General features: G+C 50.7%; 1 protein-coding gene across 1 annotated transcript; it reads right to left on the reverse strand.

Annotated features, from left to right (window-relative positions):
- Nucleotides 1-290: 290 nt before the first annotated feature.
- Nucleotides 291-21,439, reverse strand: TAS1R2 (taste 1 receptor member 2). Its single transcript, XM_060259236.1, has 5 exons — nt 21,139-21,439; nt 10,689-11,456; nt 7,764-7,976; nt 2,481-2,601; nt 291-1,208 (listed from the first exon to the last, which is right to left on the reverse strand). Exons 1-5 carry the CDS (start codon nt 21,397-21,399, stop codon nt 295-297), a joined length of 2,277 nt encoding a protein of 758 aa, XP_060115219.1. The 5' UTR covers nt 21,400-21,439; the 3' UTR covers nt 291-294.
- Nucleotides 21,440-27,932: the final 6,493 nt, after the last annotated feature.

Here is a 27,932-nt window from a genome sequence, read left to right on the forward strand (position 1 = left end):
GAAAGCAATGAAAACCACGGTTCTGCATCAATTGGAGAAAAACCCATTGCATTTAATCTCACAGTCTGGACACGCAAATAACCAGGTGTCCATCTGGATCTCTTTGTCCATCCAGCAGGTTTCTATGCCGGCCCTTCTTCCAAGGGGCTCAGAGGTGCACGACTCTCCTCTCTACCATTTTATCCTCGCTACAACCTGAGGTAAACTAAGCTGAGAGAGTGCGATTGACCCATGGTTGCCCGGGAAACCTCCGCCTGAAATTCTAATGGCTACAAAGCAGTGGACCCTCTCCGTCTAATCCTGCCTCATGGTGTAGCTTTGGATGGCCATCTGGAAGAAAGCAGGGGTGTTTCGCTCAGGGTGAAAGAGGATGACGTAGCACTTGGGGCCGAAGTAGCCCACGGTAAAGCCACAGAGGTTGGAGAGCACTATGGCTGCGTCAAAGACAGTGACCACCATCCCTTCGAAGAGGGACTTCACCAGGAAGAGAGCCACCCAGGAGCTGAAGTAGCCGGCCATGCACAGGGTGATGTATTTGGCCTCGTTGTAATTCTTGGGCAGCGCTTTCCCCATGTAGGCAAAGCAGAAGCACAGGAAACAGAGCACCATGTCAAAGATACTGGCGTTATCGTTTGTATAGCACATGAGATTCATCACGGCCGGATCGCTGCTCACAGTGGGCTTCACCAGCATGGGGTGGTGGATGTAGATGGTGGTCCCCACTAGAATGAACTTGATGGCAGACACAATGCCTATAAAAACCTGCTGCCCGTTGTACTTCATCCAAAAGTTGTGGACCGCAGGTAGCCGGGTGGCCATCTTGAAGGCACAGATGATCTGGAAGGAGCGGACTGTGATGCAAGAGATGCAGACGGTGGAGCAGAGGCTGAGGATCGTCTGGCGACAGAGACACTTGCCTTCTGTCGGCACGCCCACGTACAGAGGGAAGCTGCAGAAGCCGATGGAAAGGGTGGCAAGCGCAAGGAAGCAAAGCCGGCCCCCCGCAGACTTTACCACCGGGGTGTCAGAGTGATGGAGAAAGAGGGCCAGCACCCCGAGAGTGGCCAAGAGGCCCAACGCCGAGCACAAGATCAGCAGAATGGAGGTGAGATCATCCCACTCCAGATACTTCACCAGCCGCTTGAAACAACGTTCTTGTCCCGGATCAGACCACATGTCCGATGGGCACTTCTGGCAAATGAAACTATCTGCAAAACAAAACACAGGAAAGGTCAGCTTCCACCAGATGCCAGGAAGGCCTCAGGATCTCATAGGGGGAGCTTCGGCAGCACGACCCACACACCTTCGTCCTGCCGGAATGCGGATGGTCAGAATGGTCAGTCTGCTTTCCAGTGCGCTGTAGTGCCACCACAGTGAGTGGCTGTCATGATCCAGGGCCTAGCGAGGCCTGCAGGCCCAGGGAAGCCTGTCTAGAAGTACTGGGAAGAGCCTACATTTCCCAGGATCCCCTCTATCCCTCTGGTTGGGTAGCAAGGGGTTTGGAGGGAAACAGGCCCAGAGAGGGGTGGGGCCTGGGAAGAGGATATATAAAGGCCAAGCCAGGAAGTGGGCGTTCTTTCCCTGGAAGGCTTAGCTGGAGGCAGGCTGTGGCCTGGAGAGCTGGAAGCAAGGAAAAGGCCCTTACCCAAGGGGGGGTAAGTGTTAGTGTTAGTTTAGGGACTGTATACATAGATGCGTTGGGGCATTTGTTTATTTTCCCTTCACCCTTTTACTGTTTTATGCACCTTGTTAATTTGTATTGCACTGAAATAAACCTTTTTGTTGTTTACTCTGCCTGGTCCTCATGCCCATTAGTTGGCCTAGCTAGGGGGGGCTTGGGAGGGTACCCTAGGCCTTCTCGAGGGAGACCCTTAACCCAGAGTGGTGGCAGCAGTTGAGTCGCGACAGTGGCCAAGGGTGGGATTGCATCTACCAGCTCAGCAGAGGCCAGGGATTCAAGGGGTCTCCCTAGTTCTAGAATTTGCTTACTTTGGCATGTGAGGTTGCCAATCTACAGGTGGGGCCTGGACATCTCCCAGAATCACAATTGATCTCCAGATGATGGAAATCAGTTCCCCGCCGAGGGGGCGGGGGGAATGGCTGCTCTGGTGACTTCTGTAACCCCACTGAAGCCTTTCCCTTCCTCAGATTTGGCCCTCCCCAGGCTCCCCTCCTAAAATCTCCAGGAATTTCCCAACCCAGAACTGGTAACCCTACTGACCACCTAGCTCTGTAGTCTAAGCAACCCTTTGGTCAAACACAGACTCTTCCAATACCCATTCCAGGTTGCTTGGGGCGAGCAAGGGAGGACGGGAGGGAGGGAGGAAGGGAAGGGAAGGACAGAAGGACTGGATGGAGGGAGAGAAGAAAGGAGGGACAGGAGGGAGGACGGGAGGGAGGGATGGAAGGAAGGAAGGGAAGACGGGAGGGAAGGAAGGAAGGAAGGAGGGAGGAAAAAAGGAAGGAAGGAAGGAACTCACCGCTTTTATTGAAGAAGGTCCCTGCTTCACAGGGCACACACTCAAAACAGCAAGACATGCTGCCAATGAGCTTTTTCTTATGGCCGGGTTCACACTGCTCTGAACAGGTGGAACTGGGAACCTGGAAAAAAGAGTGATACAACTGACCTGCGAAGGTCCCACTCTGGCCCTTCCCTCCAGATTTCCCCCACCACCACCCCCAACGCCCCTTCATGCATTGACTCTGCTTCTGGATCATCTTCCAGAGGAGGTCTCTGTGCCGCTTGCAAAGGACTCCCAAAGGCTTCCCAAATCCAAGGTCGGTTCAAGGGATTTTGTCACCCCAAGCAAACTGTGCCCCTCTTCTCCTGGGCCGGCCCTTCTCCAAAGAGCTCCAAGTGGGGAAATGGGAGCAACAGTGGTGGAAAGGGCTGTCACATTCCAGCCAGTTCATGGTGACCCTGTAGGGTTTTCGGGGCGGGAGAGGAGCAGAGGTGGTTGCCATTGCCTGCCCCTGCGTAGTGACCCTGGACTGCCTTGGTGGATTTCCCCCCAAGTGCTAACCCAGCTGTCCCTGCTTAGCTTCCAAGATCTGACAAGATCAGGCTGGCCTGGGCCATCCAGGCACCATCCGGAGTGACTTGAACACTGGTGCCCTCTTTGCCAGTCTAAGCCCATCAGGGGAGCTTCTCAGGCTGACACAAAGTGGGGAAGGAGAACAGGCAAGACACAAACTTCCTTATCTTCACACCCCTTCCAACCCTCCCAGCAATTAACACAGAACAATGGTCACATTCAACAGCCAGTTTCCTTATCACTTCCCTTCCAGGAAGCCCCACCAAACAATGGGCACATCCACAAACCAATTGCCCTTTCACCACACCTCCTCCAGCCTAAAAATAGCAGCTCTCCAGCAGCCCTGGCCCCACTCAATGCACAGCAGCCAAGAAGGTCAGAGCGCCTGCTCCGGCTGCAACGCCACTGAGGATGTTCTCCGCAGCTGAGAACGAAACGTCTGGAAGGAAAACTTTCTCCAGTAGAACACGGCACTTGAGCCCGAAAGATTCTACAAACCCTAATGATGTTGCCAGCCGTGAAAACCTGAAATCTTTGATAAGACAAAAACTGTTCTTTTCACTTATTGCATCTTAACTCCACCCATTCTCCCAAAGTTCAGGGCTGGCACATGCCCGCTTCATCTTCACAACAACCCTGAATGGTTCATTAGTCTGAGAAGTAGGACGGGCCCAAGCTTTATGGCAGAGCAGAGATCTGAACCCAGGTCTCTTCGTTCCGATATTATGACCGCCACACCTTGCCGGCTCTCAATTGAGCGAATAAATTAAGGATTAAAAAAAAAGGTCGTCCCCTGTGCAATCCCCAGTCGTTTCCGACTCTGGGGTGACATTGCATCATGACGTTTTCATGGCGGACTTTTTACAGGGTGGTTTGCCCTTGCCTTCCCCAGTCATCTACGCTTCCCCCACAGCAAGCTGGGGACTCCTTTTACTGACCTCGGAAGGATGGAAGGCTGAGTCAACCTCGAGCAGGCTACCTGAACCCAGCTTCTGCCGGGGATCGATCTCAGGTTGCGAGCAGAGCTTAGGACTACAGTACTGCAGCTTTAACACTCTGCGCCATGGGGTTCATATAAGGGTTGAAGAAGGCTGTGTAAATTTGTTTTGTGAATCAGCCTAAGGGTTGAAGGAAAGGTCCCCTGTGCAAGCACCAGTCATTTCCGACTCTGGGGTGACATTGCTTTCATGATGTTTTCATGGCAGACTTTTTACGGGGTGGTTTGCCATTGCCTTCCCCAGTCATCTACGCTTCCCCCCACCCTCCAGCAAGCTGGGGACTCATTTGACCCACCTCGGAAGGATGGAAGGCTGAGTCAACTCCAAGCCGGCTACCTGAACCCAGCTTCCGCTGGGATCAAACTCGGGTCATGAGGAGAGATCGAACTCAGGTCATGAAAGAGTGCAGTACTGCAGCTTTACCACTCTGCTTCATGGGGCTCTTAAATTAAGGAGGGCATCACCAAATCCCACTGCTCCACTGTTTTTATTATTGGTGAAAAAGCACAACATCCTGCAGAGCTTCAAAAGTCGGCAGCCATCGTCAGCCTGCTCAAAACAGAAAGAGGCCAACCATGAAGCCAGAGAGAGCCTGATGTCTGGAAATACTTTTTAATCTTTTTCTTTAAAACCTTGCTGCATGGCAATAACAAATCGGCACCTTCCCTTTTCTTTTCATTTTCATGCATCGTCAGGAAGCCCATTCCAATTCAACTTCCTCCGAATCTCCCATTTTGTTTCTTTCTTTTTACAAGCCATTGACACAAAACTGGCATTAGTTTTAAAAGCCAGGTTTTGAGAGCACAGTCAAGGGACACGCAGAGGGCCACAGCATCCTCCTCGTTATGGAAGCACCATAAAAAGAAAGCGGAACCTGTGACCATCGGTGATGTCTCTAGCAGAGAGGGCATTCCACACTCGGGGTGCCACAACTAAGAAAGCCCCGTCCCCAGCCTGCCCTTGGCAGAAGAGTCACTGCAGAAAGCATTTGGCACAGACAGGCAGACAACCACCCTGCCATTTGCATCCCCAGTTGAGTCATGGCCAGATTTTGCCTGTCCTCATTGTTGATTTACACACAATCAGCATGGGAGACGGAGGCCTTTGCCAGAACCTCTGGAAAACCGAATGATAATATGCCGACCCAATTTCCATACACAAAACCGACATTCGTCACCACAGGGTCCGAGAGGGAAGGAAGGGGGAGAAGAAGAGAGCGCAAAGGAGGAGTTTCCCCCTTTGGAAGAAGGAGCAGAATGCAAGCCCCAATTCACAGGTGAAGCCATGGCTAGCTAAGAGGTGGCACAGAGGGCGATGGGAAGGCAGGCGGGTTAGCGTTAGCAGGCTGGAGGAATGAGGCCAACTTAGCCCATGCGAATAACACCGAAACGGAAGAGACTTCAGAAGGCGAGAGATCTGAAGGTCACAGAACGGGGGCAGAGGGCAAGAGAAAAGCTACAGCATTTCCATGTCTGCAATTCTCCAACATAGCTGGATGCTGAGATGCTTCCTAGGCAAAAGGTGGCAAGATCAGGGACCCCAAGCTGGCAAAAGACCTGTCAGCCCAGCTGTGTCACTCATTGACAAGGGCTTTTTTTTTTTAGCAGGAACTCCTTTGCATATTAGGCCACACACCCCTGATGTAGCCAATCCCCGAAGAGCTTACAGTAGGCCCTGTACGAAGAACCCTGTAAGCTCCAAGAGGATTGGCTACATCAAGGAGCGTGTGGCGTAATATGCAAAGGAGTTCCTGCTACAAAAAAAGCCCTGCTCATTGGCATGAGACGGCTGAGGGTAACACAAGAGAATGCTCCATTTCAGGGTTTACCTCACCTCTCCCAGCCCCAAGCTGGGGCAGGGGCTGCTAAGAAGGATGAAGGCTCGCGCATTGAGCCCCAGAGCAGGCTGAAGAGCCAAGGCAGGCCTGGGAAACAACACCCTCCCCGCTCCATGTAAGGTTACCAGTTCTCCCTGGCTGCCAGCGGGGGAAAGGGAGGTAGGGTCACTAGAAGGTTGGGAAACTTCTGGAGATATGGGGGTGGAGTCGGGCTGCCATGTCCCTGGGCCGGGTGGGGGTTCTCCTGCCCTGGAGGTTCCCAACCCAGTGTCCCACACTGGGGCGGCAGGGGGCACTTCCCCCAACGTTGCCGGTGCGATGATGTCACCTGGAAGTGACGTCATCGCACCAGCAACGTCGCTCGCCGGCCACTCTAGGCATTTCCGGGAAAACTATGCTTTTCCCGGAAATGCCTAGAGTGGCCGGCGAGCGACGTTGCTGGTGCGATGACGTCACTTCCAGGCGACAATAGGTACCATAGATTTTTTCCTTCCCAAATCGCTAGAGCGTCCGGGAAAACCATAGTTTTCAAAGATTTCAGGCTTTCACGGCTGGTAACATCATTAGGGTTTGTAGACTCTTTCGGGATCAAGTGCCGTGTTCAAACCCCTTCCAATCCTCCCAGCAATTAACATGGAACAATGGTCACATTCAACAGCCAGTTTCCTTATCACTACCCTTCCAGGAAGCCCCACCAAACAATGGGCACATCCACAAACCAATTGCCCTTTCATCACACCCCCTCCAGCCTAGAAATAGCAGCTCTCCAGCAGCCCTGGCCCCACTCAATGCACAGCAGCCAAGAAGGTCTGAGCGCCTGCTCCGGCTGCAACGCCACTGAGGCTGTTCTCCGCAGCTGAGAACAAAACGTCTGGAAGGAAAACTTTCTCCAGTAGAACACGGCACTTGAGCCCGAAAGATTCTACAAACCCTAATAAAACCATAGTTTCCCTGGAAACGCCTAGAGCTGGCAAGCAGTGTCGCCGGTGCAATGATGTCACTTCCGGATGACATCATCGCACAAAAAGTCCCCCGCCAGAGGCCGTGAGGGACTTGGGAACCCTAGGGGGGACCCTGAGGAGGACAAGGATCTCAGAGACTAGGCTTGCCAGGCCCAATTCAAGAAATAGCTGGGGACTTTGGGGGTGGAGCCAAGAGACTTTGGGGGTGGAGCCAGGAGCAAGGGTGTGATGAGCATGACTGAACTCCAAAGGGACTTCTGGCCATCACATTGAAAGGGACCGCACACCTTTTAAATGCCTTCTCTCCATTGGAAAGTATGAAGGATAGGGGCACCTTATTTGGGGGCTCATAGAATTGGACCCCCTGGTCCAATCGTTTTGAAACCTGGAGGGTAATTTGGGGAGAGGCATTGGATGCATTGCTGAAAACATGGTGCCTCTACATCAAAAAACAGTACCCCCGAAGCCCTGGATACTCGCCGATCAATTCTCCATTATACTCTATGGGAACCTGTTTCCATAGGGAATAATGGAGCGCTCAGCAGATATTTCCCTTTCCCCCCCCGCCCCGCTTTCTGATGACCTTGAAGTGGGGGGAGGGCTTCCAAACTGGGGGATCCCCTGCCCCCACCTGGGGATTGGCAACTTTACCCGAGAGTCCCCCTTCTGAGGCCTCCATTTTCTGTAGGGGAACGGATCTCTGCAGTCTGGAGATGAGCTGCAATTCCAGGGGATCCCCAGGTCCCACCTGGAGGCTGGCATCCACCGGACTCCCACACCAGCCTTCCCTGTACGAAGAGCTAATTGGACTTTTGCCACCATAATGGAAGGGTCTTCTCTGCCCCCCCCACCCCCCGAGCACTTCCAGCTTTGCCATAAGTCTCCAACCTATTTCCCGTGCTGCCCCCTCATCCAGCATGATAAAACTGACCGTGTTGTTGTTGGTGTGCCAGGTGATGGCCTGTGTGAAGACAGTCAGCTCTTCCTGCAGGGAGTCATAGGCCGCAATCTGCTTAAAAGGCCGGCTGGGAACGTCCCACTGCCACTGGATGACCTCAAAGCCGACCGGGGGATCTCCTTTGTTATCGAAGCTGATGGGGGTGTTCAGCAGAGAGAATTTCACCCAGCTCACCTCCTTGAGCAGCTGCAGAAGAAAGAGAGCCACCACCTGTGAGTGGAGTCCTTGCACTTTTGGAACTCAGGGCCTCTTTCTGAAATTACTTCTCCCTCCACTGACTGGCTGACCACATGAGATGTACCAGCAGGGGGAAGCTTGAGGAGGGGAAGGCACACGAGCAGCCGGATCTCAGTAGATCTCAGAAGCTGAGCAGGGTCGGTACTTCAATGGGAGACCACCAAGGATGACTCTGCAGAGGAAAGCAATGACCAAACACTTGTTTCTTCTCACTTGCCTTGAACATCCCTTGCTGGGGTCGCCGTATGTCAGCCAGGCCTTGAAAGCACTTTACACACCCAGGGCGGCAGGTAGAGGGAGACCTGAGTTCAAATCCCTGCTTAGCAATACTCGACTTATTTGTCTTGAGGCTCCAGGCAGAGTATAGGACAGGGGTGGACAAACTGTGGCTCTCAATGCTCCCACCACCCCATCAGCCAGCTTGGAGAAGGCGTTTCTCTCTTTAAATCACTTCTCCAAGCCAAGCCAGGCAGCAGCTTGGAGAATGCATTTAAAGTTAAAGCTGCTTTCTTTCCCCCTCTCCCCATCTACTTTCCTTCCTCCCTGGCTCTCCAGCATCTGACATTCGTGTCTTGTGGCTCTCAAACATCTGACTATTATTCTATGTGACTCTTACATTAAGCAAGTTTGGCCACCCCTGTTATGGGACATAAAACAGTGCAGACAGAAAGCGCAAGACAACCAGGGAATTGGGGTGACCTGGGGTCAGTTTTGCTCTCTTGCAGCCTCGCCTGCCCCAAAGAGAAGGCATAAGAGAAGACAAAACGGGAGTGACCCACGCCTGCCACCGGGATTCCTTGAAAAATCAGTGACGGAGAAAGGTAATCAACCAATTAATTAAATATTGGGGGTGTGCATGGTGCTGTCAAGGCACAGACTGGAATAGTGTATCAGAATAATTTTTGGAACTGAGAGCCAGTTTGGTGTAGTGGTTAAGTGCGTGGACTCTTATCTGGGAGGACCGGGTTTGATTCCCCACTCCTCCACTTGCACCTGCTGGCATGGCCTTGGGTCAGCCATAGCTCTGGCAGAGGTTGTCCTTGAAAGGGCAGCTGCTGTGAGAGCCCTCTCCAGCCCCACCCACCTCACAGGGTGTCTGTTATGGGGGGGGGAGGTAAAGGAGATTGTGAGCCGCTCTGAGACTCTGTGGAGTGGAGGGCGGGATATAAATCCAATATCATCTTCTTCTTCTTCTTCAAAATAGGGATATTGGCTGTTTATCTCATTACATATACTTAACCCATTTTCACCATATTTTATTGTACTCTTTTTTTTCTTTTTTTCTAATGGCAAACTAAAATGGTGTTTACACATCAAATAGTAAATTAGGTGGACAAGAACATCACTATCCATAGAATCATAGAGTTGGAAGGGACCTCTAGGGTCATCTGGTCCAACCCCCTGCACAATGCAGGAAACTCACAACCACTTTCCCCTAATTCACAGGATCTTCATTGCTGTCAGATGGTCATCTAACCTCTGCTTAAAAACCTCCAAGGAAGGAGAATCATAGAATCCTAGAGTTGGAAGGGACCTCCAGGGTCCAACCCCCCTGCACAATGCAGGAAACTCACAAATACCTACCCCAAATTCACAGGATCCGCATTGCTGTCAGATGGCCATCTAGCCTCTGCTTAAAAACCTCCAAGGAAGGAGAATCATAGAGCTGGAAGGGACCTCTAGGGTCATCTAGTCCAACCCCCTGCAAAATGCAGGAAACTCACAAACACCTCCCCCCTAAATTCACAGGATCTTCATCACTGTCAGATGGCCATCTAGCCTCTGTTTAAAAACCTCCAAGGAAGGAGAGCCCACCACCTCCCAAGGAAGCCTGTTCCATTAAGAAAGCGCTCTTAGCAGTCAGGAAGTTCTTCCTCATGTTGAGCCGGAAACTCTTTTGATTTAATTTCAACCCATTGGGTCTGGCCCTACCTTCCGGGGCCACAGAAAACAATTCCACACCATCCTCTCTATGACAGCCCTTCAAGTACTTGAAGATGGTGATCCTGTCACCTCTCAGCCGCCTCCTCTCCAGGCTAAACATCCCCAGTTGCTTCAACCTTTCCTCATAGGACTTGGTCTCCAGAAATTACAACTTTGTTGGCCTTATAGGTGCAACTGGACTCCTACTTTGTGGCCTGCAGTATTCAGTGCCACATGATGTCATGCTGGCTCCAGAGCACTGATGGCGTTACAAGAGGAATTTGTCCAGGCAAATGCGGGGGGGAGGATCTCAGCTTGAGACCCTGGAGAGCCGCTGCCAGTCTGAGTAGACAAGACTGACTTTGATGGACCGAGGGTCTGATTCAGTATAAGGCAGTTTCACATGTTCATATGTAAGGGGTTAAGACCAACTCATGATGAAGAGGTCGAATGATGGGAATCAGCGATTATGGCTAAATGGAATCTCCCCTTCCTGACCTCTGAAACCCAGTGATAAGAAGCACCATCGAGGGAAGGGAGGTCTTGGCTTCTGTGCTCAGGGTGGCCGCAGTGATATTCTGGATCAGATGGTCTGATCCAGCAGGACTCTTCTTTTATCTGGAGCCCTCAGGAAACCCCATGGCATGGGAGACCAAAGGCCCTTTCTGTAGTTCACGAGACTCCCTGGGTGCAACTTTCCCCACAGAAAGCATAAGAGAGGGTTGATGTGAGGTTCACCTGCCAAGGGTATACTCTTTGCCTCCGGCACCCCTCTGGGCTGTCACAACCCAGCAGCTGGTGTAAAGCCTGTGCAACAATGTAGACAGCTGAGTAGGCATTGAAGTCAATGCGGTTCCCCGTCCCCCGGAATATCTTGTCATAGAGCAAGGTTGCTGGTAGGCATTGGTCACAGACTTGGTTGCACGTCTCAGCTGCGTCCTGCACTCCGGCTCCCTCTGTTGGGCTGGAGGGAGATCTGATGCGGAAGTCGTCAAACCCCGGAATGGGGATGTCCTGGGGAGCCACCCCAAAGATGGTGCCAATGCTGGAGAGGTTGGCGATGTCGTACAGGGAAGGATCGATGGCCCAGGCCTCGCACGCAATCCACACCAGGCCAGTGACGTTCTGCCGCAGCACCTCTTGGAAGAAGGCCAGCAGAGGCAGCTCCATGCTCAGGACGATCACCACTTTGGCCGTGCTTTGGACAATCTTGCCCACGATGCTCTCCATCCGCTGCTGGACGCTGCCGGCCTCCTGGTTTGTCAGCTGGACAGGGATGAGCTCCTGGAAAGCGATGCAGGGCCAGGTGGCCTGGGCCCGCAGCAGCTGCAGGTTCTGCTGACCGTAGCTGTCGTCACTGGAGAGGACGATGACCCAGTTCCACTGGAACCTCTGCAGTAACTTGAGGATGACCCTGATCAGCTGCTCTGTACTTGGGATTGTGCGGAAAGCAACAGGGAAGACTCTGGGGTTACTCAGGGCCTGGCTGGTTGCGCTGTAGGTGATCTGGAAGGAAGAGAGGAGGAGAATTTGTTAGGCTGCATAAGGGTGTCTGAGAAAGCCTGGCATTCCACACATCCTTGAACTTTTTCTTCTCAATTGATAACCACCCTATGGGGAGCAGGAATCCAAATGCAAATTAGGGGCAATTTTAAATACATCGTCCTTACTGTTTCAACTCCAAAACCTCTGTCTTGGTTTCCCTTGTCCATGCCCTAGGGTCAAATCCTGGACAGCCATTCCACTAGTAGAGAGTCCCGTGTCAAGCAAGGGCTCCCCCTGCTGGAGAGGAGTACCTCCAGCTAGCAGAAGGTATCCATGCGATTACCTCCTGGTTCTTTGCATTCACACAATTTTCCATGTCCCCATAATGAACTGACCCCAGAAAATATACAGTTCTCCAGTTTCAGTTATGCAGCAATAAATCAGCATGATATTTATCAACGAGGGATATTGGAGGTATAAATTGCACAAAAAAAGATGATGTAATACAGCCACGGTGGGGAGGGACGGTGGCTCAGTGGAAGAGCATCTGCTTGGGAAGCAGAAGTTCCCGGGTTCAATCCCCGGCATCTCCACTGAAAAAGGGTCCAGGCAAGTAGGTGTGAAAAACCTCAGCTTGAGACCCTGGAGAGCCGCTGCCAGTTTGAGTAGACAATACTGACTTTGATGGACCGAGGGTCTGATTCAGTATAAGGCAGCTTCATATGTTCTTCATATGTGTGCAATACAATCTACAAAATCTGCAGCAAAAAGCAGAGGACACAAACTGCTGACAAAAAATATGCACAAAACTGGTAAAGCAACAAAATTGGGACACCGCCCCCCCCCACACGCACACAGTGGGCAAAGGCCGTAGGTGTAGCTCTCCGGCTCTGTGTTGCTCTGCACCCCCCCCCCTCCCCCAATGCCAGCCGTGGTTACACGGCACACACTCCGTTCCTGGCTAGCCCGAGGCTCCTTCATGCTGCTTGTCTTTTTATGGTCAGAGTAGTGTGCACACTGTGTTATACTGAATTAACATTCTGTGCTTTATTCTGCATTGGGACAACCCAGATCCCATGACCTGAATTTATTTTATTGGCTTGATCTGTTTCATTGATTTTTTTCCTTTTATTTTTAATGGCATGGTTTTATTATCCCCGTCGCTTGGTCTTGTTTTAACTGTCAACAGAGCCTCAAGCAAATCCAGGGAAGAAAATTATTGGAATAGATAAGAACTGACACCTGACTTTCTTTTTTAAAATGGAAGTGGGGGTTCTCCAAAAACTCAGCTCTTCACTTCTGAAAAATCACGGTCTGGAGGGTTCTAAAAACATTTCCACTATTTTGCATACTAATCCACAGCCCACTCTCTATGTATGTAGGATGGCTAATTCTATCCCATACTGTTGTCTGATGAAATGTGCTTTTAGCACATGAAAGTTTTCGTTCTGAATAAAACATCGTTGGTCTTCACTGTGCCACCGGACTCCAACTTTGTTCTATTGCTGCCCAGAATGATCTAGGAACTGTTCTGGGTGGGAGACAACATTCTGGGAAAGCAGTACTAACAAGATTTTGAGGCTAGGAGCTTTCCAGAGTCAAAGTTCCCTTCAACCTTCCACCCTAAGAACCTCGTTGGTCTCCAAGATATTACTGGACTTGAATCTCGCTGTTCTCCTGCAGACCAACACAGCTGCCCCCTGAAATGAGTGTTTTGGGAGGAATCTTTATTTTCTTGTTTCCAGCTGTCATGCTGGGCGTGGTGCTGTCCCAAAGACAGAAGTAGCCTCACTGGGGAAGGGCGAGATACTGCCTGAGACGAGGGAGAAATAAGGAGGTGAGAGGCTCGAGGAGGGCCTAAAGGAAGGAGAAGAGGAAGAGATTGAGTTTAGACCCCGTCCTTCCCCAAAGGAGTCTCAGAGAGGCTTACAAATCTCCTTTCCCCACAACAGACCCCTGTGAGGTAGGTGGGGCTGAGAGAGCTCTCCCAGAAGCTGTTCTTTCAAGGACAGCTCTGCAAGAGCTACAGCTGACCCAAGGCCATTCCAGCAGCTGCAAGTGGAGGAGTGGGGGATCAAACTACTACACCAAACTGGCTCTCTAAGGAAGTGATGGGGACATCAGGGCCATGCTCCAAGAATCAACATGATAGCTGGAAAGCAGAGAGCCTCTTCACATTTGAAATATACATCATCGTCGTCGTCATCATCAGGTGTAGGGACAGTATAGAGTCTAAAATGATCTTGCTGCTTGGAAGGTGAAGGCAAGCAGAAGAACTGGAGCAGGCAAGAGAGATGCAGTGTTGCCTCTAAGCTGAGATAGCATGAGCTAGCTCACAGATTTTTAGCCTCCAACTCACAGATTTCTGTCTTAGCTCAGAAAGGATGACCTCAGAGCACAATGATTTATGCAGCAGCTCACAACTTTAATGCCAGTAGCTCACAAAGTAGAATTGGCGCCTGGATTTTTTGGCCACTGTTGGACTGGATGCGTCACTGGCCTGATCCAACATGACTTCTCTTATGTTCTTATGTGACACAGAGTGTTGGACTGGATGGGCCATTGGCCTGATCCAACAGGGCTTCTCTTCTGTTCTTCTGTGACACAGAGTGTTGGACTGGATGGGCCATTGGCCTGATCCAACAGGGCTTCTCTTCTGTTCTTATGTGACACAGAGTGTTGAACTGGATGGGCCATTGGCCTGATCCAACAGGGCTTCTCTTCTGTTCTTCTGTGACACAGAGTGTTGGACTGGATGGGCCATTGGCCTGATCCAACAGGGCTTCTCTTCTTTTCTTATGTGACACAGAGTGTTGAACTGGATGGGCCATTGGCCTGATCCAACAGGGCTTCTCTTCTGTCCTTATGTGACACAGAGTGTTGAACTGGATGGGCCATTGGCCTGATCCAACAGGGCTTCTCTTCTGTTCTTCTGTGACACAGAGTGTTGGACTGGATGGGCCATTGGCCAGATCCAACAGGGCTTCTCTTCTGTTCTTCTGTGACACAGAGTGTTGGACTGGATGGGCCATTGGCCTGATCCAACAGGGCTTCTCTTCTGTTCTTCTGTGACACAGAGTGTTGGACTGGATGGGCCATTGGCCTGATCCAACAGGGCTTCTCTTCTGTTCTTATGTGACACAGAGTGTTGGACTGGATGGGCCATTGGCCTGATCCAACAGGGCTTCTCTTCTGTTCTTATGTGACACAGAGTGTTGGACTGGATGGGCCATTGGCCTGATCCAACATGACTTCTCTTATGTTCTTATGTGACACAGAGTGTTTGACTGGATGGGCCATTGGCCTGATCCAACAGGGCTTCTCTTCTGTTCTTCTGTGACACAGAGTGTTGGACTGGATGGGCCATTGGCCTGATCCAACATGACTTCTCTGATGTTCTTTTGTGACACAGAGTGTTGGACTGGATGGGCCATTGGCCTGATCCAACATGACTTCTCTTATGTTCTTATGTGACACAGAGTGTTGGAATGGAGGGGCCATTGGCCTGATCCAAAAGGGCTTCTCTTATGTTCTCATGTGACACAGAGTGTTGGACTGGATGGGCCATTGGCCTGATCCAACAGGGCTTATCTTCTGTTCTTATGTGACACAGAGTGTTGGACTGGATGGGCGATTGGCATGATCCAACAGGGCTTCTCTTCTGTTCTTCTGTGACACAGAGTGTTGGACTGGATGGGCCATTGGCCTGATCCAACAGGGGTTCTCTTCTGTTCTTATGTGACACAGAGTGTTGGACTGGATGGGCCATTGGCCTGATCCAACATGACTTCTCTTATGTTCTTATGTGACACAGAGTGTTGGACTGGATGGGCCATTGGCCTGATCCAACAGGGCTTCTCTTCTGTTCTTATGTGACAAAGAGTGTTGGACTGGATGGGCCATGGCCTGATCCAACATGACTTCTCTGATGTTCTTTTGTGACACAGAGTGTTGGACTGGATGGGCCATTGGCCTGATCCAACATGACTTCTCTTATGTTCTTATGTGACACAGAGTGTTGGACTGGAGGGGCCATTGGCCTGATCCAACAGGGCTTCTCTTCTGTTCTTATGTGACACAGAGTGTTGGATTGGGTGGGCCATTGACCTGATCCAACAGGGCTTCTCTTCTGTCCTTCTGTGACACAGAGTGTTGGACTGGATGGGCCATTGACCAGAAACAATATGGCTTCTCTTCTGTTCTTATGTGACACTGAGTGTTAGGCTAGATGGGCCACTGGCCTGATCCAACAGGGCTTCTCTTATGTTCTTATGTGACACAGAGTGTTGGACTGGAGGGGCCATTGGCCTGATCCAACAGGGCTTCTCTTCTGTCCTTCTGTGACACAGAGTGTTGGACTGGATGGGCCATTGACCAGAAACAATATGGCTTCTCTTCTGTTCTTATGTGACACTGAGTGTTGGACTGGATGGGCCATTGGCCTGATCCAACAGGGCTTCTCTTCTGTTCTTCTGTGACACAGAGTGTTGGACTGGATGGGCCATTGGCCTGATCCAACAGGGCTTCTCTTCTGTTCTTATGTGACACAGAGTGTTGAACTGGATGGGCCATTGGCCTGATCCAACAGGGCTTCTCTTCTGTTCTTCTGTGACACAGAGTGTTGGACTGGATGGGCCATTGGCCTGATCCAACAGGGCTTCTCTTCTGTTCTTATGTGACACAGAGTGTTGAACTGGATGGGCCATTGGCCTGATCCAACAGGGCTTCTCTTCTGTCCTTATGTGACACAGAGTGTTGAACTGGATGGGCCATTGGCCTGATCCAACAGGGCTTCTCTTCTGTTCTTCTGTGACACAGAGTGTTGGACTGGATGGGCCATTGGCCAGATCCAACAGGGCTTCTCTTCTGTTCTTCTGTGACACAGAGTGTTGGACTGGATGGGCCATTGGCCTGATCCAACAGGGCTTCTCTTCTGTTCTTCTGTGACACAGAGTGTTGGACTGGATGGGCCATTGGCCTGATCCAACAGGGCTTCTCTTCTGTTCTTATGTGACACAGAGTGTTGGACTGGATGGGCCATTGGCCTGATCCAACAGGGCTTCTCTTCTGTTCTTATGTGACACAGAGTGTTGGACTGGATGGGCCATTGGCCTGATCCAACATGACTTCTCTTATGTTCTTATGTGACACAGAGTGTTTGACTGGATGGGCCATTGGCCTGATCCAACAGGGCTTCTCTTCTGTTCTTCTGTGACACAGAGTGTTGGACTGGATGGGCCATTGGCCTGATCCAACATGACTTCTCTGATGTTCTTTTGTGACACAGAGTGTTGGACTGGATGGGCCATTGGCCTGATCCAACATGACTTCTCTTATGTTCTTATGTGACACAGAGTGTTGGAATGGAGGGGCCATTGGCCTGATCCAAAAGGGCTTCTCTTATGTTCTCATGTGACACAGAGTGTTGGACCGGATGGGCCATTGGCCTGATCCAACAGGGCTTATCTTCTGTTCTTATGTGACACAGAGTGTTGGACTGGATGGGCCATTGGCATGATCCAACAGGGCTTCTCTTCTGTTCTTCTGTGACACAGAGTGTTGGACTGGATGGGCCATTGGCCTGATCCAACAGGGGTTCTCTTCTGTTCTTATGTGACACAGAGTGTTGGACTGGATGGGCCATTGGCCTGATCCAACATGACTTCTCTTATGTTCTTATGTGACACAGAGTGTTGGACTGGATGGGCCATTGGCCTGATCCAACAGGGCTTCTCTTCTGTTCTTATGTGACAAAGAGTGTTGGACTGGATGGGCCATGGCCTGATCCAACATGACTTCTCTGATGTTCTTTTGTGACACAGAGTGTTGGACTGGATGGGCCATTGGCCTGATCCAACATGACTTCTCTTATGTTCTTATGTGACACAGAGTGTTGGACTGGAGGGGCCATTGGCCTGATCCAACAGGGCTTCTCTTCTGTTCTTATGTGACACAGAGTGTTGGATTGGGTGGGCCATTGACCTGATCCAACAGGGCTTCTCTTCTGTCCTTCTGTGACACAGAGTGTTGGACTGGATGGGCCATTGACCAGAAACAATATGGCTTCTCTTCTGTTCTTATGTGACACTGAGTGTTAGGCTAGATGGGCCACTGGCCTGATCCAACAGGGCTTCTCTTATGTTCTTATGTGACACAGAGTGTTGGACTGGAGGGGCCATTGGCCTGATCCAACAGGGCTTCTCTTCTGTCCTTCTGTGACACAGAGTGTTGGACTGGATGGGCCATTGACCAGAAACAATATGGCTTCTCTTCTGTTCTTATGTGACACTGAGTGTTGGACTGGATGGGCCATTGGCCTGATCCAACAGGGCTTCTCTTCTGTTCTTCTGTGACACAGAGTGTTGGACTGGATGGGCCATTGGCCTGATCCAACAGGGCTTCTCTTCTGTTCTTATGTGACACAGAGTGTTGAACTGGATGGGCCATTGGCCTGATCCAACAGGGCTTCTCTTCTGTTCTTCTGTGACACAGAGTGTTGGACTGGATGGGCCATTGGCCTGATCCAACAGGGCTTCTCTTCTGTTCTTATGTGACACAGAGTGTTGAACTGGATGGGCCATTGGCCTGATCCAACAGGGCTTCTCTTCTGTCCTTATGTGACACAGAGTGTTGAACTGGATGGGCCATTGGCCTGATCCAACAGGGCTTCTCTTCTGTTCTTCTGTGACACAGAGTGTTGGACTGGATGGGCCATTGGCCAGATCCAACAGGGCTTCTCTTATGTCCTTATGTGACACAGAGTGTTGGACTGGAGGGGCCACTGGCCTGATCCAACAGGGCTTCTCTTCTGTTCTTCTGTGACACAGAGTGTTGGACTGGATGGGCCATTGGCCTGATCCAACAGGGCTTCTCTTCTGTTCTTATGTGACACAGAGTGTTGGACTGGATGGGCCATTGGCCTGATCCAACAGGGCTTCTCTTCTGTTCTTATGTGACACAGAGTGTTGGACTGGATGGGCCATTGGCCTGATCCAACATGACTTCTCTTATGTTCTTATGTGACACAGAGTGTTTGACTGGATGGGCCATTGGCCTGATCCAACAGGGCTTCTCTTCTGTTCTTCTGTGACACAGAGTGTTGGACTGGATGGGCCATTGGCCTGATCCAACATGACTTCTCTGATGTTCTTTTGTGACACAGAGTGTTGGACTGGATGGGCCATTGGCCTGATCCAACATGACTTCTCTTATGTTCTTATGTGACACAGAGTGTTGGAATGGAGGGGCCATTGGCCTGATCCAAAAGGGCTTCTCTTATGTTCTCATGTGACACAGAGTGTTGGACCGGATGGGCCATTGGCCTGATCCAACAGGGCTTATCTTCTGTTCTTATGTGACACAGAGTGTTGGACTGGATGGGCCATTGGCATGATCCAACAGGGCTTCTCTTCTGTTCTTCTGTGACACAGAGTGTTGGACTGGATGGGCCATTGGCCTGATCCAACAGGGGTTCTCTTCTGTTCTTATGTGACACAGAGTGTTGGACTGGATGGGCCATTGGCCTGATCCAACATGACTTCTCTTATGTTCTTATGTGACACAGAGTGTTGGACTGGATGGGCCATTGGCCTGATCCAACAGGGCTTCTCTTCTGTTCTTATGTGACAAAGAGTGTTGGACTGGATGGGCCATGGCCTGATCCAACATGACTTCTCTGATGTTCTTTTGTGACACAGAGTGTTGGACTGGATGGGCCATTGGCCTGATCCAACATGACTTCTCTTATGTTCTTATGTGACACAGAGTGTTGGACTGGAGGGGCCATTGGCCTGATCCAACAGGGCTTCTCTTCTGTTCTTATGTGACACAGAGTGTTGGATTGGGTGGGCCATTGACCTGATCCAACAGGGCTTCTCTTCTGTCCTTCTGTGACACAGAGTGTTGGACTGGATGGGCCATTGACCAGAAACAATATGGCTTCTCTTCTGTTCTTATGTGACACTGAGTGTTAGGCTAGATGGGCCACTGGCCTGATCCAACAGGGCTTCTCTTATGTTCTTATGTGACACAGAGTGTTGGACTGGAGGGGCCATTGGCCTGATCCAACAGGGCTTCTCTTCTGTCCTTCTGTGACACAGAGTGTTGGACTGGATGGGCCATTGACCAGAAACAATATGGCTTCTCTTCTGTTCTTATGTGACACTGAGTGTTAGGCTAGATGGGCCACTGGCCTGATCCAACATGGCTTCTCTTCTGTTCTTATGTGACACAGAGTGTTGGACTGGATGGGTCATTGGCCGGATCCAACATGGCTTCTCTTATGTTCTTATGTAATTTTTGCTCACAAGACTCTGCAGCTTAGAGGGAACATTAGGTGAGAGATGCCATCGTGGCTGCGAAGCAGCTACTGAGGACTAGTGACCTGCCCAAGATTTCCAGCCGTTGAGAAAACTGGGAGAGCCCCTCATCCCTTGCAGAGCACCCGGGCCCTTGAGCCCCCCTCTCTCCACACACTCACAGACATACAAGCTGCTCGTACTCGTAGATTGGTGGGAAGGGCTAACATCCTTTCCCCTCTGCTCCTACTTCTCTGCAAACCCGTCTTCTCCTCCTCTGGGAGCGCTTCACAGGGGCCACCAGCAGGAGGCGGTGTTGCTTATTCTTCCCCCGCCCCCCCCCCCCCTTTGGTTGTATCTCTAAAGTGCAACTAATCAATACTCAGGCTCAATTCTACATCACACTTAAAAGCGCTGCCCACCCAACAGAGTTCTTACAGTGAGGCAGAGTAAAAGGTAAAGGTTGTCCCCTGTGCAAGCACCAGTCGTTTCGACTCTGGGGTGACGTCGCATTATGATGTTTTCACGGCAGACATTTTACAGGGTGGTTTGCCATTGCCTTCTCCAGCCATCTACATCCCGCCCCCCCAGCAAGCTGGGGGTTCATTTTACCAAACTCAGAGGGATAGAAGGCTGCGGCAACCTCGAGCCAGCTACCTGAACCCAGCTTCCGCCAGGATCGAACTCAGGTCACGAGCAGAGAGCTCAGACTGCAGTATTGCAGCTTAACCACTCTGCGCCATGGGGCTGAGTACAGCAACATAAAACAAAGTGTTGGACTGGATGGGCCATTGGCCTGATCCAACATGGCTTCTCTTATATTCTTATGTTCTTTATTTAATTACCCAGTGATGAAAGCACATTTTTGTTCTCCGCGACCAAGACTGAGCTGCCATGAATTTGCCGAATCCAATCCAACCATGGATTCATCCAACCCAGCAAACCCACGACTCCAGCCAGCAACTGGACCATGTTGATGTCCCCAAAGCAGGCCTCTCAGAAGCCAACTCTCCCCTTCTTAATGCAGACACCCCACCACCACCACCCATGGCCCACTCGGTGCCAGCTTTTCATTGAGACTTGTGTATGAAACAGTTTCAGAAACCACTGGCAAGAGAAACCTGCTAGCCGGCTTGGTGGGGGGAGAAATTGCCAAGATAACATGCCAGTTTTGTAGGGCTGTCAGCTCCAAGTTGGGAAATTGGAGATTGGGGAGGGTGGAACCTGTAGAAGGGTGGACCTCAGCATGGTACAATGCCCTAGAGTCCACCCTCCAAAGCAGACGTTTTCTCCAGGGAGAAATTATTCAGTTTTCAGTTCTAATTCTCTTCAGGCCCACTTGGTGGTTGGGAGTGGCAAACCCTAACCTTTTGCCCCCCCCCCTGCCAGGAGACTCAGCACCTTACCTGCGGGACGAGGAAAAGACTCAGCAGATGGGCGACAGTTACAGCTGCCAGTGAAGAGTCTGGACCAATGACCGCCACAACTCTGGGATGATAGTCAGTGTAATTTGTCCGTATCTCTAGCTGGGACTGGTTATCGGAGAGGAAATAAAGGATGGGGTGGATGATATTGGTGAGGTAGCAGATGTCCACCATCTCGTAGCCCAACGAAACCCCCGGCAAGAGGGTGCTGGAGTTGTTGATCTCTTCCACCGCAAAGCGCATGGCCTGGAAGTAGCTGTAGCTCACGGCTTTGAGCTTGTACCTGAGAGACGGGTGGGACACAGAGAGGGGCCATTCATGCCAGATTCTCAATCATAACACAACAAAAAATGCAAGCTAGTGACCAATTTACTAAGTAGTATATAGAAACCAGTCCAAATGTCCAAAACATTCAAGTCCCAAAGTAGTGTGGTGACAAGCCAATCGATTAAGTACTTGTTTCTTTCCAGTCTTCTTCAGACCTGGGACCAATATTGATTCAATTATATAGATTCTTTACACAATTTTTAAAAAAGAGGAACACAGAGCGTCTCCAGCAGCAATTTCAGATCGGCTACAGCTCAGTATGTGGCTTCTTGCACTTGTGCGAAGAATCTATATAATTGAATCAATATTGGTCCCAGGTCTGATGAAGACTGGAAAGAAACAAGTACTTAATCAAAAGAGTTTCCGGCTCAACATTAGGAAGAACTTCCTGACCGTTAGAGCAGTTCCACAGTGAAACAGGCTTCCTCTTTGGGAGGTGGCGGGCTCTCCTTCCCTGGAGGTTTTTAAACAGAGGCTAGATGGCCATCTGACAGCAGTGAAGATCTTGTGAATTTAGGGGCAGGTGTTTGTGAGTTTCATGCATTGTGCAGGGGGCTAGACTAGATGACCCTGGAGGCTCCTTCCAACTTTATTTCTACGACTCTGGGAAGTGTTCTGCAGGGCAGTGCAAGGTTAGACACTCGCAGATGGATTTCTCTGTACTCCCCAAAGCTTTACATTCCTCAGGATCCATGGGAGTGGGAGTAAGGGTGTAAAACCAGTATAGAATTGGTGCAAAACCAGTATAAGATTCCCTCAATGCCAGGTTCTGTGTCAGGTGCCTTGGCTCTATAATGTCAGGCTTAAGGGCCCAGCTGGCTTCTGCCCCTTTACAAACATGAGAAGAGCCCTGCTGGACCAGACCACTGAGGCTCCACCTGGTCCAGCACCCTGTTTCATTTTGTGGCCAGCCAAGTGCCCTTGAGAGTCCACAAACAGGGCACAGAGGCCAAGGCCTTCCCCCTGATGTTGCTGCCTATCGGTGGGTTTCAGAGGTTGACTGCCTCTGAACATGAAGAAGAAGAAGATGATATTGGATTTATATCCCGCCCTCCACTCCGAAGAGTCTCAGAGCGGCTCACAATCTCCTTTACCTTCCTCCCCCACAACAGACACCCTGTGAGGTGGGTGGGGCTGGAGAGGGCTCTCACAGCAGCTGCCCTTTCAAGGACAACCTCTGCCAGAGCTATGGCAGACCCAAGGCCATTCCAGCAGGTGCAAGTGGAGGAGTGGGGAATCAAACCCGGTTCTCCCAGATAAGAGTCCGCACACTTAACCACTACACCAAACTGGCTCTCATGGAGGTTCCCTTTAGTCACCATGGCCGGCAACCACCCATAGACCTCTCCTTCATGAATCTGTCTAATCCCCTTCTAAAGCCAATGCCTGTGGCCATCACTATGTCCACGGGCAGGGAATCCCACAATTTTAGCTTGGAGAAAATGGGGCTCTTTAGCTTGGAGAAATGTCGACTGCAGGGTGACATGATCGAGGTTTACTTGGGCATGGGATAGAGAAGGTAGAGAAAGAAGTCCATTTCTCCCTTCCTCACAATACAAGAAATCATAGGCATTCAATGAAATTGCTGAGCAGTCTGGTTAGAACGGATAAAAGGAAGTCCTTCTTCACCCAAAGGGTGATTGACATGTGGAATTCACTGCCACAGAAGGTGGTGGCAGCTACAAGCATAGACAGCTTCAAGAGGGGATTAAATAAACATATGGAGCAGAGGTCCATCAGTGGCTATTAGCCACAGCGTATTGTTGGAACTCTCTGTCTGGGGCAGTGATGATCTGTATTGTTGGTGCTTGTGGGGGGGGGCAAAGTGGAAGGGCTTCTAGCCCCACTTGTTCACCTCCTGATGGCACTTGGGGTTTTTTTTGTTTTTGGCCACTGTGTAACACAGAGTGTTGGACTGGATGGGCCATTGGCCTGATCCAACATGGCTTCTCTTATGCTCTTATGTGACACAGAGTGTTGGACTGGATGGGCCATTGGCCTGATCCAACAGGGCTTCTCTTATGTTCTTATGTGACACAGAGTGTTGGACTGGATGGGCCATTGGCCTGATCCAACAGGGCTTCTCTTATGTTCTTATGTGACACAGAGTGTTGGACTGGATGGGCCATTGGCCTGATCCAACATGGATTCTCTTATGTTCTTATGTGACACAGAGTGTTGGACTGGATGGGCCATGGCCTTTTTGAGTATGCCAGCCAGGACTTTACACAGTACTCCAAATGGGGTTGCACGAGAGATCCATACGAAGGCATGACAATATCTGCCGTTATGATCGTTATCCCTTTCCTAATAATCCCAAGCATGGAGTTTGTATTTTCGCTTCCACCGCACACAGAGGCAACATTCTCCTCACGCTATCTGCTCCGTCCCCAAGATTTACTTCAGTCTCGGTCTCAGCCAGTTCAGATCACATCAGCATATATTTAAAGTTGGGGGTGGTGTTTTTTTGTTCCAATGTGAATCACTTAACACTTTCTTACGCTGAACTTCGTTTGCCAGAGTGTTTCCTCCTCACCCACATACTTCTGCAGCCCTTTGCAATCCACTTTGAAGAAGAAGAAGAGGAAGAAGATATTGGATTTATATCCCGCCCTCCACTCCAAAGAGTCTCAGAGCAGCTCACAATCTCCTTTACCTTCCTCCCCCGCAACAGACACCCTGTGAGATGGGTGGGGCTGGAGAGGGCTCTCACAGCAGCTGCCCTTTCAAGGACAACCTCTGCTAGAGCTATGGCTGACCCAAGGCCATGCCAGCAGCTGCAAGTGGAAGAGCGGGGAATCGAACCCGGTTCTCCCAGATAAGAGTCCGTTCACTTAACCACTATGGCTGACCCAAGGCCATTCCAGCAGCTGCAAGTGGAGGAGTGGGGAATCAAACCCAGTTCTTCCAGATAGAGTCTGCTCACTTCACCACTATGGCTGCCCCAAGGCCATTCCAGCAGCTGCAAGTGGAGGAGTGGGGAATTGAACCCGGTTCTCCCAGATAAGAGTCCGCTCACTTAACCACTATGGCTGACCCAAGGCCATTCCAGCAGCTGCAAGGGGAGGAGTGGGGAATCGGACCCGGTTCTCCCAGATAAGAGTCCGCTCACTTAACCACTATGGCTGACCCAAGGCCATTCCAGCAGCTGCAAGGGGAGGAGTGGGGAATCGGACCCGGTTCTCCCAGATAAGAGTCCGCTCACTTAACCACTATGGCTGACCCAAGGCCATTACAGCAGCTGCAATTGGAGGAGTGGGGAATCAAACCCGGTTCTCCCAGATAAGAGTCCGCTCACTTAACCACTATGGCTGACCCAAGGCCATTCCAGCAGCTGCAAGTGGAGGAGTGGGGAATCAAACCCAGTTCTTCCAGATAGAGTCTGCTCACTTCACCACTATGGCTGCCCCAAGGCCATTCCAGCAGCTGCAATTGGAGGAGTGGGGAATCAAACCCGGTTCTCCCAGATAAGAGTCCGCTCACTTAACCACTATGGCTGACCCAAGGCCATTCCAGCAGCTGCAAGTGGAGGAGTGGGGAATCAAACCCAGTTCTTCCAGATAGAGTCTGCTCACTTCACCACTATGGCTGCCCCAAGGCCATTCCAGCAGCTGCAAGTGGAGGAGTGGGGAATTGAACCCGGTTCTCCCAGATAAGAGTCCGCTCACTTAACCACTACACCAAACTGTCTCTCCATTGGTTTGCACCATCCTAAACAATTTGGCATCATCAGCAAACTTGGCCACTACACTAAACTCCCCAAATTCCAGATCATTTATGAACAAATTAAATTGTATCGGCCCCAATACCAATTTTTGGGGGGGCTGCCACTGCTCACTCCCCTCCACTGGGAGGACTGTCCATTCATTCCTACTCTTTGAGTCATGTGATCTCACCCATTTTTAATCTAAAAGAGGTTCTGTTATCTGTCTTATCCCCTGATTAGGAGTCCAGTTGCACCTTGAAGACCCACCAAGTTTTATTCAGGACGTCAGCTTTTGTGTATGCAGGCACACTTCTTCAGACAAGGGGTCAGGTACAGTGAGCAGAGCTACATAGAGCTGGTAGGCAGTGGTTTAGAATGCAAAATGGTACAAAGTTAAAACCCAGTCGCAAACTATATGTATGTTACATGTTAAAAGGTAAATTAGTTGGATGGGAAAAACTTCTGAGAAAGAAATGCCCTCATTTTTGCCCAGGCTTATAACAAAAGAGTGGTTAGCAGACATTCTCACATTTTGACATTACTCTTTTATTGGTTTCTCACACTCATGCAACCCAGATTAAAGGTTTGCTCAATTTGTTAATTTTGCTATTCTGTCATTGGATCTTAAATTTGTACCATTTTGCATTCTAAGCCACTGCCTACCAGCTGTATATGTAGCTCTGCTCACTGTACTGGATTCTGTGTCTGAAGAAGTGTGCTTTTAGCACATGAAAGCTTACATCCTGAATAAAACTTTGTTGGTCTTAAAGGTACAACTTGACTCCTGCTTTGTTCTACTGCTTCAAACCAACACGGCTGCCCGCTTGAATTTATCCCCCGATTGTTAAGCTAACTCAAAAGCCTTTTGAAAGTCCAAGTACGTAATGTCTACCAGGTCACCATTGCCTACATACTTCTTCATTTTCTCCAATAACTCCAAGAGGTTGGTGAGGCAGGACTTTCCCTGGGCAGAAGCCATGCTGATTTTTTTCTCAGCAGGTTTTGTTCTTCCATGAGCCTAATAATTCTCTCTTTAGTAACAGTTTCTACAAATCTACCTAGACCCGATGTTAGGCGAACTGGCCTATAATTTCCTGGATCCCTTCTAGCCCCTTTTAAAAGACAGGTGTAATATTTGCCACTTTTCCATCCTGCAGTACAGAAGTCAATTTTAGCAACCACTTACACATCCTGTTTTCAAAAAGAGAGAGCCGTACATACCTCTTGCATACAGCCCCCCAGAGCAGGCCAGCATTACCTCCTCCCGCATATGATACGGGAGAGGAGAGGGGAATGATGAAGAAGAGAGTGTGGCCCGCCTAGTGAGTCAGTGGCTGAGGCCAGGTCAGATCCCAGCTCAGATTCTCCCTCCCCCCATTAACTGGGCAGGCAGGACTCCAACCCTGCATGCCCCCCCACCCTCTTTCCAGCCAGTGCCAGATTAAGGAGGCCCCTAGGCAGTCAAAATCTTGGGGGGCCCCTTGCAAATTATCCTAGAGTCGGAGTGCCTTCTCCAAAGCCCCTTTGACAAAGCTGCAGCGGAAAGGGAGGCAAACTTGGCAGTGACGCCAGCATCAGCCTCACCAGGCAAGTCAGGCAAAGAGCAGCTCAGTTGCTGGCTGCACGTGCAGGCTGGGAGGGCTGCAGGCAGGGGGGAAACCAGGGGGGGAGCCAGCCCGGGGCCCCTAAAGGCATGGGGGCCCATAGGCCAGTACCTACTTGGCCTAATTGTTAATCCGGCCCTCTTTCCAGCCCTCCCCAGCATCCTTTCCCTCTGGTACTTACTCTCTACATCTGGGCACCTGGGCGTGGTTGAGGTAAGGGCTGCCCACCACTTCGGCATGCAGGGAGAAGAGCCCCCCCAGGATATAATCCCCGGCCAGGTGGAAATAGGAAGGCAGGGTGCTGTTGAAGCTCCCCACAGCAACCAGGGCTCCCAGCCAGCAGGCGGCCAACGCTCTGGGAAGGCTCATGGCTCCAGGGTGTTCTCATACTGGCAGATGTCAGAGGGGAGGAAGATGGGTGAGCCTCTCTGGGTCACTCCACTGTGCCCCCCCCCTCGCTCCAGCAATGCAACCCGGCTGCTTTGCATCCACCAGGGGAGGGCTCATTTGCAAGCATTTCCATTTCGTTCACCGGCTGCTGGATACAGGAGTAGGACAGCTGGATCGAAGGCTACCAAGTTCGTGGCTTGGTGGTTTCCATCAAAGGCTTCTCATCATTTGGGCTGGGAACACGGCTGGTGCGTGGGACTAGGCAGCCACCTAGAGTGCCACCTGGCCTACATGCAGATCTCCTGACAACCTCTCCCCACATGCAGTGTGTGTGCTCCTTAGAGCCTGCCTTCCCCAATGGAAAGCAGGCTGCATGGAGGGCAGATTGGGGCCAAGAATCCCAGCTACAAATACAAGTTGATGGGGTGTGAACTGGCAGAGACTGACCAGGAGAGGGATCTTGGGGTCGTGGTAGATAACTCGCTGAAAATGTCAAGACCGTGTGCAATTGCAATAAAAAAGGCCAATGCCATGCTGGGAATTATTAGGAAGGGAATTGAAAACAAATCGGCCAGTATCATAATGCCCCTGTATAAATCGATGGTGCGGTCTCATTTGGAGTACTGTGTGCAATTCTGGTCACCGCACCTCAAAAAGAATATTATAGCATTGGAAAAAGTGCAGAAAAGGGCAACTAGAATGATTAAAGGCTTGGAACACTTTCCCTATGAAGAAAGGTTGAAACGCTT

The sequence above is a fragment of the Heteronotia binoei genome, chromosome 18 (genome assembly GCF_032191835.1).
Source record: "Heteronotia binoei isolate CCM8104 ecotype False Entrance Well chromosome 18, APGP_CSIRO_Hbin_v1, whole genome shotgun sequence".
Lineage (NCBI taxonomy): Eukaryota > Metazoa > Chordata > Lepidosauria > Squamata > Gekkonidae > Heteronotia > Heteronotia binoei.

What these genes read in the sequence shown, in the direction of transcription:
- TAS1R2 (XM_060259236.1), bottom strand. Translation starts at nt 21,399, where the DNA reads ATGCGCTTTGCGGTGGAAGAGATCAACAACTCCAGCACCCTCTTGCCG. An exon ending in GGCACACCAACAACAACACG is followed by an intron (nt 2,602 to 7,763) that starts GTCAGTTTTATC and finishes TCTTTTTTCCAG; the next exon opens with GTTCCCAGTTCCACCTGTTC. An exon ending in GACCTTCTTCAATAAAAGCG is followed by an intron (nt 1,209 to 2,480) that starts GTGAGTTCCTTC and finishes TTTGTTTTGCAG; the next exon opens with ATAGTTTCATTTGCCAGAAG.